Genomic DNA, 17,427 nt, shown 5'->3' with positions numbered 1-17,427 from the left:
GTCACATAGCAGTTTGGATCTGGTGTGGCTGTGGCTGTGGTATAGGCTAGTAGCTGTAGCTCCAATTCGATCCCTAGCCTGGGAACTTCCATATGCCATGGGTACAGCCCTAAAAAAAACAAAAAAGGAGTTCCCGTCGTGGCTCAGTGGTTAACGAATCCAACTAGGAACCATGAGGTTGCGGGTTCGATCCCTGGCCTTGCTCGGTGGGTTAACGATCCGGTGTTGCTGTGAGCTGTGGTGTAGAATGTAGACGTGGCTCGGATCTCGCGTTGCTGAGGCTGTGGTGTAGGCCGGCGGCTACAGCTCGGATTAGACCCCTACCCTGGGAACCTCCATATGCTATGGGAGCAGCCCTAGAAAAAGGCAAAAAACAAAAAACAACAACAAAAAAAATTAATTGGAGTTCCCTGGTGGCCTTGGGGATTAAGGAGCCAGCATTGTCACTGCTATAGCTCAGGTTACTGCTGTGTTTCAGGTTCAGCCCTTGGCCCAGGCACTTCCCCATGCTATGGGTGTGGCAAAAAAATAAGAATAAAATAATTAATGAAAGCAAAATTAATTAAAACACCAAATTTCATACATACTTAAAGATATTCACCTTCCAGTGAATATCTAATAACATATACAACCATCTTTGTGGTTCATATTAAGTAGTACTACATTCATTCATTCAAAACCTGTCTTTAAAACACACAGCAAGGCTTCCATGCTCTGGCTAAGTATTGGCTCACAAAGATAAAGGAGACTCAGAATGGGGAACATGAGGTCCAATGATCCAGACTGCAGTCAACCCACATTTACTGACCTTCGGTATAAAGTCCCTTTTCAAATTGTGCAGTACCGGCTAAAGCTGGTTGAAATTGGCCTTCTCTTCTGAAGATCAAGGATATGTGGCCCCATATGTGTAAAACTGTACCCTTGGCTTTGATCATGAGCCCACATCACAAAGGCTTAGGCCAAAAGTCAATTCCAGGTAGTCAAACAGGCTGGCCCTGGCCCTGTGAACCCTGGTAACAGGGCGAAAGGAAAAGAGTGTCCAGATGAGCTGCAGGTCCTGACCTGGAAGTCTGCAGGGCAATGTCAGGGGTAAAGTCAGGTCTGCAGCCGACAGTGGCCATAGCTGTTGCCATGCTCACCTTGCTTCCCTGTCTCCTGACAGCTCAGGCCTCCATCTTTCTTGGCCTCCATCCTTTATTTGACCAGCTCTCCACATACCCAGACCATGTGTTAAAGACCTTACCGAGTCCTGACCAGCTTCCTTCTCTGTATTTGTACTCTGATGCAGCACCCTTCATTGGACAGAGATCTAAATGCAGAGTTTGGGAAGAGGACCCCCGTTTTGTCTCCATCATTGCTATTGTCCTCCAGGCTGACTGTCCTGTATTCACCAGCCCAGCCAAAATCACCGCATCCATGAGCAAAGCACTCTCTGACCCGTCTATGGTAGAACTTCCTTCCGTAAGCCCAGCACTACCAACCACAGCAACAAATGAATGCTAATATTGTGTATCCCTCTATTAGCGCATTTTCACTGATTTTACAAGTCTGGTGGCCATGCCTCTTGGACTTTCAGAAGTTCCGATTTTAAATAACTTAGGCTGTCGTCCCTAAATATGCCAGTGCTTGTCAAACCGTGTGTCCTACTTTTTGGTTTAAAAAAAAAAAAAAAAAATGGTCTCTGTGCTCAGAGGAGTCAAAGAGCATGTGGAAATATTCTACTCACTTTGTGTCTTGTAAGCAAACAGCGTTTTCCTGCTGAAGCTATTCTGATTTACCCAGGCCCCATATTCTTTTCAGCCAGTGTGGATGCAAATGTCCTGTGGTTACCAAAAAGACCTCAGGTAAACTTGTGGGAGGAGCCACTGTGCATCTCACCTAACATAGAGCTTCTCCCATGGACAGCAGCGTGCAGAATGATGAGTACTTTGGAAAATAGACTTGTGGCTGCCTGATGGGAGAGGGAGGGAGTGGGAGGGATCGGGAGCTTGGGCTTATCAGACATAACTTAGAATAGATTTACAAGGCGATCCTGCTGAGTAGCATTGAGAACTATGTCTAGATACTCATATTGCAACAGAACAAAGGGTGGGGGAAAAATGTATACATGTAAGGATAACTTGATCTCCTTGCTGTACAGTGGGAAAAAAAAAAAAAAAAAAAAAAAAAAAATGATGAGTCCCCAAGACCCTGTCTGCTTTAGTGCCATTCACCATAAAGTCTCCCTTGACACTCAGCTCCCCTGGCCTTCGGTCCTGTGTTTTGCTGTGTTGGGCTTTCAAGGGAAAAGAGGTAGATTCATAAGGTGGTGGAAAAACATTCTAGAACTTCCACATCATCACCTCCTGACCTTTTCCCTCCTGCAGTCCACATTTGGCATCTCTGGCCATGGCCCCAGGGGCTTGAGTTCCTAACAAATATCCCACTCACCCCTGCCAAATCCCATGGTCGTCTGCACTGACTCACTGCCACATCTCCTCAGGAAACGCCCCAAACCTGTGATGAACCTGTGTCTCTTAGTACTAATGTCACCCCCATCCAGCTGGAAGTATCTCTCTCTCTTTTTTTTTTTTTTGGTTGGTTGAGGGCCACACCCATGGCATATGGAGATTCCCAGGCTAGGGGTCTATTGGAGCTGTCGCCACCGGCCTACGCCAGCGCCACAGCAGCAATGTGGATCCAAGCTGTGTCTGTGACCTACACCACAGCTCACGGCAATGCCGGATCCTTAACCCACTGAGCGAGGCCAGGGATTCAACCTGCAACCTCATGGTTCCTAGTCAGATTCATTAACCACTGAGCCATGATGGAACTCCTGGGAGTATCTCTTAGTAGTAATGTCCCCCCCTATCCAGCTGGGAGTATCCCTTAGTAGTGATGTCACCGCCATCAGGCTGGAAGTGTGTCCACTTGCACAGACATTGGGACCCTTCATTTGGTCCATTAATTTTCACCGACCTCTAGTGCAAAAGAACCCAGCAAAAGGATAGCTCTGAAGCACATGCTGGAGAAAAGATGCAACCACATCCCCTGTACATGGGAGACCAAACACCTTGGGGATGCAGGCTAGTACGCAATGCACAGCTTGGCAGGCCTGCTGGGACATCTGCTCTGGCCGCTGCTGAGACTGGGATTAGGTGAGGAGCCAGGGATTAGCACGTGGGTGAACTAATCAAATCAAAGGAGGAATGGGTGGCGACTGGGTGGAGGAGGTTGCTTTGCATTAAAATGGTAGCTCTGGAGCACAGAGGTCCAGAGCTCTCCTCGAAGCGAAGCGGGGAGCAGCGGGGAGCGTAGCCCTCCTGTGAGGGAATTGCAGTCTGCGAACTGAAAAACCATGAAAACAGGGGGTTTTAAGAAAATCAAAGGGAGATGATGTGCTTTTATAATAAAACAACGTTACTGGCCTTCTTCAGTTCTCTGATAATGTGTTCTGGAAACACGATAGAGGCAAGCAAGGAGGACTGGGTTTAGGAGTTAGACCTAGATGCTGTTTCTGATTTGCATTGTGGCCTTGGACATGATTTGCAGCCTCTCTAAAGTCTCAGTTTACCGGTCTGTGACAATAGGAATAATAAAGCCCGCGACCTTTCCAATGCTTTGTGGATAATGAAGCGCCACACCAGCACAGTCACTGCGGCTGGCTGAGGCCAAGGCTTCTCCCAGCCTCTGTTTTCCTGTTAAATGCACATCATCACACCACCCCTCCTCCATCTCCTAGGATGTTTCTGATAATCAAATAATATAATTGTGGGGAGGAGACATGTAAACCATGGAATTCTGAGAGGCTGGACCCAAAAGTTCTGGGGTCCCTATAAGAAGTCACTGGTCAGTTCAGGGGCTGGGGCTGCCGTGAGCCTCACCTTCCCCACCTGGACCTTCTCTCCAGCGCACCCCTTCCTCCTCCTCCTCCTCCTCCTCCTTCCTTTGTCTGGGCTGCTCCAAGCCACCTTTGGTCTTCTCTCTTGATCAGTTTGGGAACTGCTGCGTCTCAGGGCGGCTCCGTTTCAGATCCCAGTGAAACCATTTCTGTATATAGTTTGTAAGAAAACGTGGGTTCCTTAGGGAGGAAAGGGACAGCCACTGTGTGGGTTCATGTTCGCCACCATTGCACTGGTGACCCCTGGAACTAGAGGAATGACATTTACTGTCCAGAATAAACAAGAACCTGGCCCACAGTTACAATGACTTTTACTAACAGCCTGTTCCTACCTACTCGTTACTTTCCCCTAAACCTCTGGAGTGGGGAAGGGGCAGCATTTTCTTCTTCACAATCAGAGGTAAATGATAGATACATAAGGAAGGAAGGAAAGAGAGAAAGGATGGAGGGAGGGAAGAAAGAAAGAGAGCTAGAGAAAGAGAAAGAAAGGAAGGCAGGAAGGGAGGGATGAAGGGATGTTACCGGACTCCTGGTTCTTGTTCACACAGTCAAAGAATGAACTCCCGGAACACACAGGCAGCAAGCAAGCAAAGTCTTTATTAAAGGAAAGCAGGTAGCTCCCAGGGATGCTGGGAGAGGGAGAAGAGTCCCTTGCTGTCTACTGTCCTATCCCTTAAAGATGGGAGGGTACAACATATGGGTCAGGAAAGATGTGGTTTTCTCCCATGGACCTTGCTCAGTTACCTACATCAGTCCTTGTCCAATCATGGTTTTAGGGGTGGAAATGTCCTGTAAGCTTTATGGTTTCTTTGTCCTTCTCTTCCTGTAAACTGAGTCACAGGGGATTCGGGATTAATATCCATCTGGGTGTAGGTACACCCCCTATAGTAAACAAGGCCTGTGAGGATGTTACTCCTTGGAGCCCTTAAGCCACAAATGTTAATCAATAGCCATATCGAAGAATGCATCAAAGCCCATGCTCCTACACTGAGGACCTGAGTTAGTATTCTACCTCAGAAGGAAGGAATAAAGGTGAGAGTGGAGGTTAGATTTGAATCCGTTCCGCAATCTGAAATGTCTTACTCTTACACCTGCACTGCAGTTCTTTGGCAATTCACGTTTCTCAAATCCTCAGATAATTCTCAAGTTTTATCTGGTCCATTGTCTTGGTCCTAAAATGTGATGGTGCTTGATGCCTTCTGGGAAAGAAATGAAAACTTTGTTACATAAGCAATTTAAGCATTCCCTTTTATTTTATTTTGCCAAATGATAATAACCTTATTCACTGTCACCTGTAAGGCAACACAGACTCCCATCCAGACAAGGGAGGAAGGTTGGCCCCAACAGCCCCAACCTCACAGGGGAAAAGGGAACCTTTCTCAGCACCAGATCAGAAGCAACCCAGGGACACTGTCCCCTCCATTTGCTTCCTTAGCCTGGTGGCCTCACTGCACAGAGCAGGGAACTCAGAAGTCCCTTTTCTGCTCCTTGAACCCTCCATTCAGCACGCCCCCTTTTTCTCCTACGGTACTTACCAGCATCCATGTGCCATTGCTTCTGCAGTCACCCCAGATGTGTACCAAGCCCTTAACATCTGTAAAAGCTCTCAGTCAATCTCGAAGTAAAGATGCTTCAAGGAAGCACCCATTTCCTTCTGCTAATAACCGCAGTTTGTCATGTGACACCCATCCCTCCCCCACCACCACTGGTTCTCTCCAAAAACCCCCCACCCACCCCTCCAGTAAACTAGGCTGACGTCTGCCCTTTATCTGCCAGTATCTACATTTCCTTCCAGGTGGTAATCTTCTCCTTTTGTTATTTAAGTTTGGTTGTCTTCTTAATTGTTACCCAATTGCTCTGGGGCTTGCATAAACAGTTAACAAAAACACGGGCGCGCGAGGCAGCCGTTTCGCTTTCTGGGCTTGTTGTTCTTGGCACTGGGTCAGTTCTATGAACTTCTGGTGTCCAACTGGTAGGACCTGAAACTTTGTGTTTAACAAGTGCTTGTAGTCAAAACAGTTGGCGTGTGCAAGCTCGGATAGCTGGTACTGACTACAGCTGGTCAGCCGTCGAGTCCTGGACCGTGCAGAACCCCGAACCCCGAATCACGGTGCTCTGTTTGGGGCTGGGCTTTTGTTGTTGTTTAGTTGCAGGGTGGGGGGGAGGGGTCTTCCTTCTTTCTTTTTCTTTTCTGCGATGGCATCTGTGCTAATATGGATCGCTTTAGGTTCTAAAAGTACAACGTGTTTACAGTCGTCGTAGAATCAGATTAAGTTGGCAGCTCGAGTCTCTCTGTAAGTGGTTTTAGTTTACATTTCTTCTTCTAGAAGGATGTTTTGCATAAATTTTGCTGATCCTGGGTTATTTATAGGTTTTTTTTTTTTTTTTTTTGAAGAAACGGGGATGCCTGAGAGTTTTCTGTTCTAACTGCAGAAAGTGAAATCCGTTTTTGCAGTTAGAGAAACGGCCGAGCATGTGCAACCGAGGTTATTTTAGCTCTTGAAAATTCATTTCTCGGGGAGGTCATTTGATAACATTCCAGAGCATACTCACCAGCGGCCGACATCAGATACCCTGATAATTGCTGTAGGACGTGTTGTTTTCTTTTGGTTGGTCCCAAACGGAGTAAAATGAAAGTAATGATGCCATTTCCTCTGGGACGCTCTGGGAGAGTGGATGCAGTGATTGAGTATTGTTTCAAACGTCCGAAATGGGCTCGTGGTGGTTGTTTTGTGCAACCCTCGGGAGCCCTGCAGCCTGCCCAGAAACCCGTCAGCGGGACCGCCGAGAGCCTGGGGGAGGGGCAGAGGAAGGCTGGCCATAGGAAAGCTAGTGGGTTTTCAGGTTTGCCCTCCCCTAAATGACAGTGATATTCAGGGGTTTATAGTACAAAAAAATAAGTCATTAACTGCAAGACGGTGTATTGGCTCACGTGTGATCCGTTTGATTTTCTGGTCTTGGCGGTAGTGTCTTTGGGGACCGTGGGCATATTTGAATGAGAACTAGAGCCGTGCACGTTGGAAATCCCTAAGCCAGCATTAGCACTTGATGAAAGGGTTTCCCATAATATTTACTAGATCAGGTGGCTAAAAATTGCTCAGCTTGGCCCACTGAATGGCTGTGTAATTAAATCAGCCTTCGAGAGCCCTACCTTGAGCACCTCCCATCTCCGTGTCTGCAATCCCGGAATTTGCATGGGTAAGTAGCACGTTCATCAGCGTAATGAGAGTGGAGTCCCCGTCTAATGGTCCAGGAGCACGTCGCAAATGAGACACTTCATTGTGCCTCGGGTTAAATGTTTTAAACCAAACAAATCCTAAAAGGAGGGCAAAAACATCATCTGGGCCTCACGAAAGGCCTTCTGAGCAAGGAGTCTGGCCTGATGCAGGTACATGTCCAGGCCTCCTCCCGCCCCCAGCATCATCAGCTCACCCTGTCTGTCGAATGACGATGGACAGTTGAAACGGAAATTTCCAAGTTAGCAAATGTGACCTAGGCTCAGGTGTGACATAGTCCTCACTGCCCAGTGCTGCCACATGTGTCTGCCTTTTTCTCCTCTGTGTTTCTCTCATCTCTATGAAAGCGGAGGGTTTTGGTTGGTTTGTGTTGGTTTAGGGGTCTCCTCTCACCTTGTAGAGAGTAAGAGTGAGGTGTGCTCTCAGTGGGGCTTCCACGGTGTGGAGAGTGCCCTGCACTTTCTCCCGCTACCCACACTGAACCGAGTCCAGCATCAAGAAGGCACAGGGGCTCGAGTTCTAGCCGCATGTTATCTGGGAGCCCTTCGCCTGCTCATCGTCCCATCTGAACTGGGTGAACTGGCTGCAGCACAGAGGTGAAGAAACTCTTTGCTCTGATTTGGTCGCTGTCGGCCTGCATGGATGGGGCCCCTGTTACACTCCCCTTTTCCCGCTCCTGTTTGTCAGGCTGGGAGGGTTTGGGAGACTCACCTTCTGAAGAACTCTGGGTGGAGGTATGTGTGGGTTTGTGTGCATCTCAGCTAGCGGGTGACTACGGGGGGGGGGTCCCCATCCCACTGTACAGATAACTTCGCAGCCGCCGGGGTTAATGAAGAGCCCTGAAGGGAACCCACAGGCCATTGTGTTAGAGTGGGATGGCAGCGAATACTGAACACCCTTGGGCTTTTGCATTTGAATTGGCCAAGCCCTCCCACCCTGCCTTCCTTGGGAGAGTGAAGTGGCTCTGAGGCAGTTCAGCTGCTCTCCTGAAAGACCCGCCTTCTGGCAGCCTCAGTGCATCTACAAGCAAGATTCTACCAGCTGAAACAGTGTTTTTGAGAGATTTTGAGAGATGTCTAACAGTAATAATCCTAAGATCGTTCTTTTATGTTTGCACAGCCTGGCTCGACTTTTAAACCTCTTTTACATGCCTGATCTCACTGATTCCTCCCTGTAGCCTTGGAAGGGCAGGTATTATTAACCTCAGAGCATGGAGGTTCTGGAAGGCGAGAGCCAGGGTTCAGACTCCAGCTCTTGGACACCAGAGCTCCTTGTATTGATTTCAGCTGCCTGATGTCTATACTTGGTTACCAATAAGGAAGGGAGTTTGGGAATTGGAACGCCAAGGTTTCTTCTGTTATGGTGCTTCTTCTCAGTTATAAAGACACATTTGATTGTCCCCTGTGTGCAAGGCACTGCTAAGAGCTTTACACTTAGTCCTTCAACCCCTGGTAACAGGAGGGCTGTCCTTAGAGCTCCATTTGTTAGTTGTCCACGGGATCCTTACCAGCGAAGATGAAGTGTGCGTCAAGTGACACAGCTGCCCTGAATGGCAGGTGGCCTGGTAGAGTATGGCCTCTGGAGTGTCACTCTCAGTCACTATCATGCCGGGGAAGGTATTGAGTTTCACACTTGGCCCTGTCCTCTTCCAAGTTACACATGAGGATTTGGGGAGTTCCCGCCATAGCAGTGGGTTAAGAATCCAACGGCAGTGGCTCTGGTCGCTACGGAGGCTCGGGTTCCATCCCCGGCCTGGCGCAGTAGGTTAAAGGATCCAGCGTTGCTGCAACTGCAGTTGCAGCTCAGATTCAATCCCTGGCCTGGAATTTCACTGTTGCAGGGGCAGCCATTTAAAAAAAAAAAAAAAAAAAATGAGGATTTGGAAGATGAAAAGCATTAGTGGCAAGAGTACCCAATTTTTCAAGCCATAGATTTAAGAGGGAGAATAGTTAATATTCATGAGTCAGGGTCCAGAAAGATTTGCACAAGTTGGAGCCATGGACTGATTCCAACAAGGTGACATTTTTAAAGGATACCTGTGAATAAGCAGCTTGACAGCAAAGTGTGTGAAATAAAACTTAGGGTGAGAGTTCCCACTGTGGCACAATGGGATTGGTAGCGTCTCTGCAGCACCAAGACGCAGGTTCTGTCCCCGGCCAGGCACAGTGGGTTAAAGGATCTGGCATGGCCGCAGCAGTGGCTTAGGTCGCAACTGTGGCTCAGATCTGATCCCCGGCCCAGGAACTCCATATACTGCAAGGTGGCCAAAAAAGAAAAAAAAAAAAAAAAGACTTAGTGGGAATGCAGCTCTTAACAATAAGACCTCTAGCTGCATCAATAGCAGAATAATATCCAGAACAGACAGCTGGGTGCTGCTCCTACCCTACCTGTAATGCTCTGCCTTCTGAATGCTGCAGTTTAGAAGGACAGTGGGATCAGAGGTCTCAGAAATGAGGAGAATAGTGAAAATGATGTTCCCTAGGGAATGGTTTTAAATGATGTCTGGGAGTCATTAGCCTGGAGAAGGATTTCAGGAAACAAACATTTGGCAGGATGTCCCATGGAAGGGGAACTGGACTGGTTCAAGGTGACCCAACAGGGCAAAAATGGGATGAATGTGGGGGCATCACAAAGCAGCTCCCACAGCGGGGGCTGTCCAGCAGTCATGCTGTGTAGCGTGTGTTTGCAAAGCACCATGACCGGGGCCTGCCATGGAGAAGCCAGGCTGGGTGGCCCCTGGGCTGCAGTGCTGAGAGGGTGATGGCAGCCCTGGAAGGAGCCAGAAGGGGGGAGGGCAGGGAATATTACTTGTGGGGTTTCTTCTTGCTTTGGGGAGAGTCTGTGACTGAGTCCCAACTTCAAGGTCTAAAACCTGAGTCCGTTTGGTAGAAATGATGGTTTTATCTAGGATGTGGGAGCTGGCAGAAGGGACCAGTGTCTTAGAGCCCCATTTGTACATAGCTTATGCAGCCTGTGTGTGTGTGTGTGTGTGCATGTGTGTGAAATATTGTTTAGGACAAATTAATGCTTCTTTGAGGACCTGAATCGGCTGTTTACAAACCGCTGTGTTGGAGTAAGTGTGTCTATCTGCTATCTCTTGCTGGCCTAGTCACTTTAACTTAAAAATTATTTCCTTTAAGTGATTCCAAGAAGGGTTTTGAAGATAAGTCTCAGTTATTCAGAAACTGATTGTTCTGTTTGTGGAGTGTCTTGGACCTTATGTTTTGCAGTTTTCTTGGTTTCAGGTTTTTTGGTTTTTTTGAGGTGAAATTCATATAATGTAAGACTAACCATTTTCAAGTGAACAAGTCAGTGGCATTGGGTACATTCATAATGTTATGCAAACACTGCTTCTTTGTAGTTCCATATGTTTCATCCCTCCAAAACAAAACCTCATACCCATGAAACAGTTATTTCTCCTTCCCTATCTGCTCGGTCCCTGGTAAGTACCAGTCTGTGTTCTGTCTCTGTGGACTTGCCTGTTCTGGACATTTCATATAAATAGAATTCATACAAAATGTGACCTTTTGTGCCTAGCTTCTTTCATTTGCATGATGTTTTCTAGATTCATCCATGTTGTAGTAGGTATCCATATTTCATTCCTTTTTATGGCTAAATAATATTCCGTTGTGTATGTGCCACAAGTTGATTATGCATTCTTCCATCAATGGACATTTGAGGTTTTCCTGCCTCTTGGCTATTGCTAACAGTGCTCCATGTATATAGTAATTTGTTTGAGTAGTTGGTTTCAGTTCTTCTGGATATAGTCCTCAGGGGTAGACTTGCTGGATCAGATGGTGATTCCATGTTTAATTTTTCAAGGAACCACCATAGTGTTTTCCATAGAGGCTGTGCCAGTTTATGTTCCCACGGGGGGCACCCAAGGATTCCAGTTTCGCCAGGTCCTCAAACAACCCTTGTTATTTTCCGTTCTGGGGTTTTTTTGGTTGTTGTTTTTTATATACATAGCCATCCTAGTACATGTGAAGTGGTATCTCATTGTGGTTTTGATTTACATTTCACTGATGACTAATGATGTTGATCATCTTTTCATGTGATTGTTGGAGATATATATATACACATATATATATGTGTGTGTGTATATGTATATGTGTGTATGTATATGTGTGTGTGTGTGTATCTTTGGAAAAATAAGTGTTCCAGTCCTTTGCCCATTTTTTAATTGGGTTGAGTCAGCCTGTTTTTTCGTATTTAGAATTAAGGCTCTAAACTTGCTGCTCCTCAGATGTCCAAACAGTATAAATACTGCATCTTATTTCCTTAAGCCACCTGTTTGCTGAGAACCTTGGGCACCTGCGGGGGCAGAAAGAACAGGGTCAAAGCGGCAGGGGAAGTGCTCCCAGAAGGACCAGAGGGCTCTGGGAGAGCTGGCCCACGGAAGCTGTTCACAGCTTTGTCCTCTGTGTCATCCTGGAACTCTGAGCAAACAGATCCTAGAAAAGTTGCTCATGGTTGTCTCTGGAAAGACTCGGGCTCCCAGGCCACGGGGCTTGCCCTTTCATCTGCGTTTCTTTTATTATTGCATCATCCAGCAGGCCTATTCGTGACAGTCCCCTGAGTGGGGGCCGGGTGCCCAGGAGCCCTTGACCTGCTGGTCCAGGGTCTGGAGGACAAGGCTCACAGCCTCAACCTTGGGAGCAGACTGTCTCCAGCCTCCTCCAGTGAGGCTGGGTTAGGTGGGTGGTCAGGCCACACCCCCGCATTCCCACTGGCTCCATTCCAAAGAAATGGAATTGTAGAAACTCATCCTTCACCAAACCGGCATAGACCCCTCCTAGCAGGAAACTGATTCTCCTATATTCTGGGAAGAATCTCTATCTACAAGAGGAGGAAAGGAAGCCCAAAGTCAGAGACCCGAAATATATTCTCCTTGAGTAATTCTCCCCTGGGAGACTCCCTGTCTCTGGCCTTGGTTCTGTGGTCAAGCTGCTGAGGGGCAAGACCTCACTTGAGATGGGCTTCAGCACTGCCCAGCTTGTGTGCCCTGGTATGAGATCATGGCATCTTCCCACAGTCAGAAATTCTCAGTCTTGGAAAGCTTTGGTCTCTTAGAGGTTTGGTTTTATTTTTCCTTATCAAAAGGCATATACTATTCAGCCAGGGTTAACTTAAGATTGGGTAATAGGGGAAGTTACCATTGTGGCTCAGGGGGTTACGATCGTGAACTAGTATCTGTGAGGATGTGGGTTCGATCCCTGGCCTTGCTCAGCGGGTTAAGGATCCCGTGTTGCCGTGAGCCGTGGTGTAGGTCGCAGACTTGGCTTGGATCTTGCATTGCTGTGGCTGTGGTGTAGGCTGGCAGCTACAGCTTGGATTCGACTCCTAGCCTGAGAATTTCCATATGCCACAGGTGCAGCCCTAAAAAGCAATAAATAAATAAGTAAATAAATAATTTTTTTAAAAGACCAGGTAATAGGTAGACTTTACCAAAAAATGTTGCATGAAACAGAGAGATCCTAGGAGACCTAAAATACACTTTAACTTTACTGATTTTTTTTTTTTAGTGGCAGTGGAGTCCACATAACAAAATTAATTGTTTTAGAGCACTGAATTCTAATTTAGTGCACTGAGTTTTTTCATATTGTTGTACAAGGGTCAGTCTCCTCTACCTAGTTCCAAAAACACTTTCATCACCCCCAAAGGAGACCCTCTACCCCTTAAAGCAGTCACTCCCCAGGCCCTGCTTCCCCAGCCTCTGGCCATTAGCAATCTACTTTCTGTCTCTGTGGATTTACCTATTCTGGATATTTTGCATAGACGGAATCAAACAACATGTGGCTTTTTGGGACCCAGTGTCTTTTTTAGACAATCACCCCCCGCCCCCAAAACTACCATCTCTTGCCAAGATCAGGGGATAAACTTTCTAATTAGAAAGAATGAAGGCAAACTCTCGACTTGAATTCATAGTTCAAATGTCCCACAGAAGTATCTTTCCATCTTTATAAATGACATCTCTGCTCTCCCCAAAGCACAGTGCTGGGCATCTGCCCATCAGGACAGATGAGCCCTGCAGGAAGGGAGAGCAGAAAGGCCTGAGGCGCCTGCAGGCTGCCCTGGGACCAGGCCAGGACAAGGGACCCAGGGGCCATCATGCAGGGTTTGGGGCAGGGGGGAAGGTGCTACAGGAAGGCCCTGGCCCTCAACACACAGTGACCGCCCTGGGATCCTCCTCTGAGGAGTCCGCTGCCTCCTCCGACCACACCTTGTGTGTGCCATTCGGGAAAACCCGAGTTCATCTGCTAAATTCAGGATACAACCCTGGCTGTTCCGGGCTTTTCTTTCTGCCTTTCCCTAATCGCATCTGGGCGTGCTCTCTTAAAGGGGAAGTGGTGCGTTCTGACTGGCCAGGGCCCTCAGCCAGCAGCCAGGAAACAGCTCCCACGAGTCGCGCTGCCCAGCGTGTCACTGGCTCAGCCTCCTTATCCAAACGGCAAGGCTGTCTCCCCGGGATGTGTAAGTGTGAGCGCAGGGCACGCTTGCCACACAGGATGGCGTGGGGCCGGGCCCAGGTCACGGAAGAGAGAGCCTGGCAGGCGGGGCGTGCTGTCAGCCCACGGTCCATTTAGCAAGTACGAGGTCGAGGTTGAGCTCAGACAGTGCTCTGGGGCTGTGGGCTGGCGCTGGAGCTGAGACAGGGCTGAGGCTTGGAGTGGGGAGAGGAGCTGCCTGAAAAAGAGGTCAGGAGTTGGAGGCTGGGTCGGGGACCAGTCTATCTTGGACAGCACTTCTGGAGGTGCCAGCCTCGGGGCCTGGGTAGGAGCGGAGTGGAAAATTTTATAGCACACCTCTCCCAGCCCTAACCTTACCAGCCCGTCACCCCCATGCCTCTGCGTGTGTGCGCAGCTCCAACCACACTTGATGCATTTATCTCCTCGCCAGTGATTTTTCTTGGTTGTTTTTATATGCAAGTTGTGCTAGGAAATCTTGCGGGTCGTTTTCGCGCAAAGTTTAAAAATTGTTGGAAAGTGACGACCTGTGCTTTTCCTTCTTTCCCACGTGTGGATGGTCCTTAGTCCACTGTGCGCACTGTGGGCCCTGAGGCCACTTTGGTGGCTGGCCTGCTGGCAGCCTGGCCAGCTCCCCAGTGCAATCAGCGATGCCCCTGGCCTGGTTTCCAGCCGGTCCCGTTTCCTGTGTGCTGTGGAGAAGTGGACGGAGGGTTCACGCATGGCCAGGGACTCGCACAGTGCCACGAGCAAGTGGCTGGTGGGAGCGAAACAGACCCTTGCTACATTGTAGCCTCCTTTCTGCCTTTGGTTTGGGTTTTGTATAATGCTGATGGTTGATCTTAAATCGTGTAAAAAGCTGTGTTTTCACCGAAATCATGCAGACCTTCTGCTCCTAAAAGAAGGGAGCAGAGGGAAGCAGAAGGGGGCTGGAGGGGGAAAAAACAAGTGGTGTCTCTGTGCTCGTACATTGACAGGGCACAACCACACCCTACTTCAAGACAACTTCCTGTTTGCCACTGCCAACTGCCACTGCAAGGAGAGCAGAAATGGTTCCGTTATTAGTGGCTGCTGCGGGCCCATGGCAGCCTGTGGGTGAGTGGTTCTGAGGGACACCGCGAGCTGAGCAGTGAGTTGGGACTTTGCACTTTCTATTGTAGGAGACTGTGGCCTGCACTCCTGAAACTGGACAGAAATCAAGCAGCCGTGGCCTCTCCTTACTCAGCCTGTGTCCCTTAAACAGTGCGCTCCCGTCGGATTCTCATAAATGGAGTCATTTTAATTCAGGGGCAGGGAGAAGGCGGAGAACTGCCCCCTTAGGAACGCACTACGCGTAATTTTTTTAATCTACATTTTCAGGTGTAGGGGAACTTCTCTGAAGTGCCTCCTGTGCCTTGGTAGCGTGGCAGCCACCTTCCTGGTGTTATCAATCCTCACGCGCTCGTTTCTTCCACAGCGAGTGTAGCGAGTGCCTCTTGGGGCCAGCCCCTGGGCTGAATGCCAGGGACGGGAGAGGGTACAAGACACCTGCCCTGGGTGCATCCACAGACAGGAGGCCTAGACCAGTAAATTAGTCCTTACAACGTGGGATGTGTGCCGGGGTGGGGGACGGGAGGGAGGCTCAATGTACTATAGGGACACCTGCCCACTTGTCACCTTCTGATGTGGGTGTTATTGTTTCTGCGGTATAGGTAAGAAACCTGGGGCTCAGGGGGTTAAGTTATTTGCCCAAGTCACAGAGCTAATGAATGACAGAGCTGGGATTCGAGCCCAGATCTTTCTGATTCCAAAGACAGCAGTGTTTGGTCCACATTTCCTGTGTCTCCCAAAGCTGGTGCAGAGCAAGAGAATGACCTCGGGACCTTTTCAAAAACACAGATTTGGGGGCCCTGGCCCTGCTCTCACAAGGAGAGGAGCCCAGTGCAGCAGCGGGCAGTCTCAGGTGGGTGGTGACCTGGAGCTTTCTTGACCTCATGTATCGCTATTCTCCCGCCCTTCCCTCAGGGTGTGGACCATGTGGGCCTGTGGGGGGAGGGGGGGTGCCAGGGCTTCTTATGTGCTCAGCCAAGGCACCTGGGTAAAGGCCACTGATGTCGCCTCAAGACAGTATTAGGAAGATTCAGCCCAGCTATTCAGGTGTTTTAGACATTGGGAATCTCTGTTCTTTTATCATCCCACCAAAGCTACCCCAGCTTTGCCCAGCTTTCAGCTGCCTGCCACTCCTGTCCCTTTGGTGCCCGTGGGGAAGGGGTGATGTCAGCTGTGCCATCCAAAGGTAGAATCCAACAGCTTATCGTAAAGTATTGGAAGCCACGAAAGCAGTGGTGGCACTGTTTTCACACTGTGACTCGGGCAGTGGGTGTGTTGGTTGCTGGGGTGGAAGCCCCTCTGATGGAGAAGTTAACAGCAGGAAGGTGGGCCCCCTTGGCTGCCCCTCCACTGGCTCTATTGGCTCCGTACTGGCGGGAACAGCCGGGGCCGTAAAAGGGGAGAACAGCAGCTCTGTTCTTGGCCTCAGGTTTTCCAGGCAGCAGCCCACCTCCTGAGGGGACTTTGTTCTCTACTCTCAGGGTGACCAAGCGGTGGCTAGCGGGGACCTGGAGAGCGCCTCCTCTCTCTGAGGGAGCCCTCGGGCAATGACGGTGTCCGTCTCATCCCCACCTCGGTACTTCAGTGCCTGGCACATGGCACGAGCCAAGGAGATGTTTTAGAAAACGGGTGAATGCATGCAAGAATGAATGAGGTGTGACTTTAACGCATGCTTTTCTCCCCTTCCTCTCCTTTTATTTGCCCCTGTTTTCTCCCCTTCGCCCGCTCTAAGCATGTATGAGTGTTTTTGTTGTTGACTGGTTTTCTTTTTTCTTACATGGACTCAGCAACAACTTTAACAAAAACAGAGCCATCCTATTTCACTTTTTTCCTCATCTATCTATTATCATACATTCATACATATATATTTGTTAAATGTTTTGAGTTTTATGAAGTAATACGGTTTACTTACATTGGTATTTTTAGTTTTCTTGTGGCTATGAGTAGTACTGACTCGCACACACATGTCCTTAGGTTGAAAGAACCCTCGTACCTGTCATTTTCAGTCGTTTTATTATCGATCAGGTTGGTCCTGGTATTCTTCACTATCGTAAACAATCCGGCTGAGAATATCTCTGGGCTTTTCTTGGAGGAGGAGGTGTCAAGGATATTTCCTTGAGGTCTAATTTCCTTCTAAAATTACCAAGTTACCAGATCAAAGGCTGTAAGTGCTTTTTAGCTGCTGTCCTTGTCACCAGGTTGGTCTCCCAGGAACTGTCATTCCTGGAACGTACCCCCAGTAGTGTGCCCATGTGTCGGTTTCCCCACTGGTCTGTATTGCTGGGGTTTTTTTTTTTTTTTTCCCTCTCTTTTAGCTAGATTAAAAGTCTAGGGAGGGCATCCTTGGAGACTGATGGAACTACTTCAGGGTCCCGGAAAGTCCCTGGGACTCCCCAAATTCTGTTCACCGGTGCTTGATGCCAGACATGTATACCTTAGTGTAAATAACCAAGAGAAGAGCACGTGTGTGTGGAGGCGGGGGCACGCGGTGCCGAGGGGAAGAGGTAGCAAGCATCCCAAGTTAATCTAACTACAGAGTTCTGTCCTGGGCCAGCTCTGCAAATGAGAAATGCTTTGTCAAAAATCTCCAGAGAAGTCATGTTGCTTAAGGGTGGAGGCAAGAGACCATCCCAGTGAGTGGCATGGTAGAAAGGGCATTGGCTCTGGGGCCAGATCGCCCCAGGCTCTCCTCCCAACTGCCAAGGTTGACGTGACCTTGGTCTTGTTTCCTAATCTTGCTAAGCTTTAATTGCAC

At 48.7% G+C, this 17,427-nt stretch overlaps 1 protein-coding gene across 17 annotated transcripts in view; it reads left to right on the top strand.

Annotated features, from left to right (window-relative positions):
* The window catches only part of ATXN7L1 (ataxin 7 like 1), a 461,024-nt gene that overhangs the window by 375,175 nt on the left and 68,422 nt on the right, over positions 1–17,427 (top strand). The window contains exons 1-2 of one of the 17 annotated variants that reach the window (XM_021063507.1): positions 12,469–13,590; positions 14,744–15,525. The exons of 8 other annotated variants lie outside the window; for them this stretch is intronic. Coding sequence is in view for 1 of the 9 variants with exons in the window: in XM_005667726.3 (XP_005667783.1) it covers positions 14,633–14,678 (46 nt within the window). In the remaining 8 variants the exon portion in view is untranslated. 8 more of the 17 variants (XM_021063508.1, XM_005667727.3, XM_021063511.1 and 5 more) reach the window with 8 other exon arrangements.

This window comes from Sus scrofa, chromosome 9, assembly GCF_000003025.6.
Source record: "Sus scrofa isolate TJ Tabasco breed Duroc chromosome 9, Sscrofa11.1, whole genome shotgun sequence".
In the NCBI taxonomy this organism is placed as follows: Eukaryota; Metazoa; Chordata; class Mammalia; order Artiodactyla; family Suidae; genus Sus; species Sus scrofa.
The sequence above is the reverse complement of the archived record's forward strand: the minus strand, read 5'-3'. Positions and strand labels throughout refer to the sequence as shown.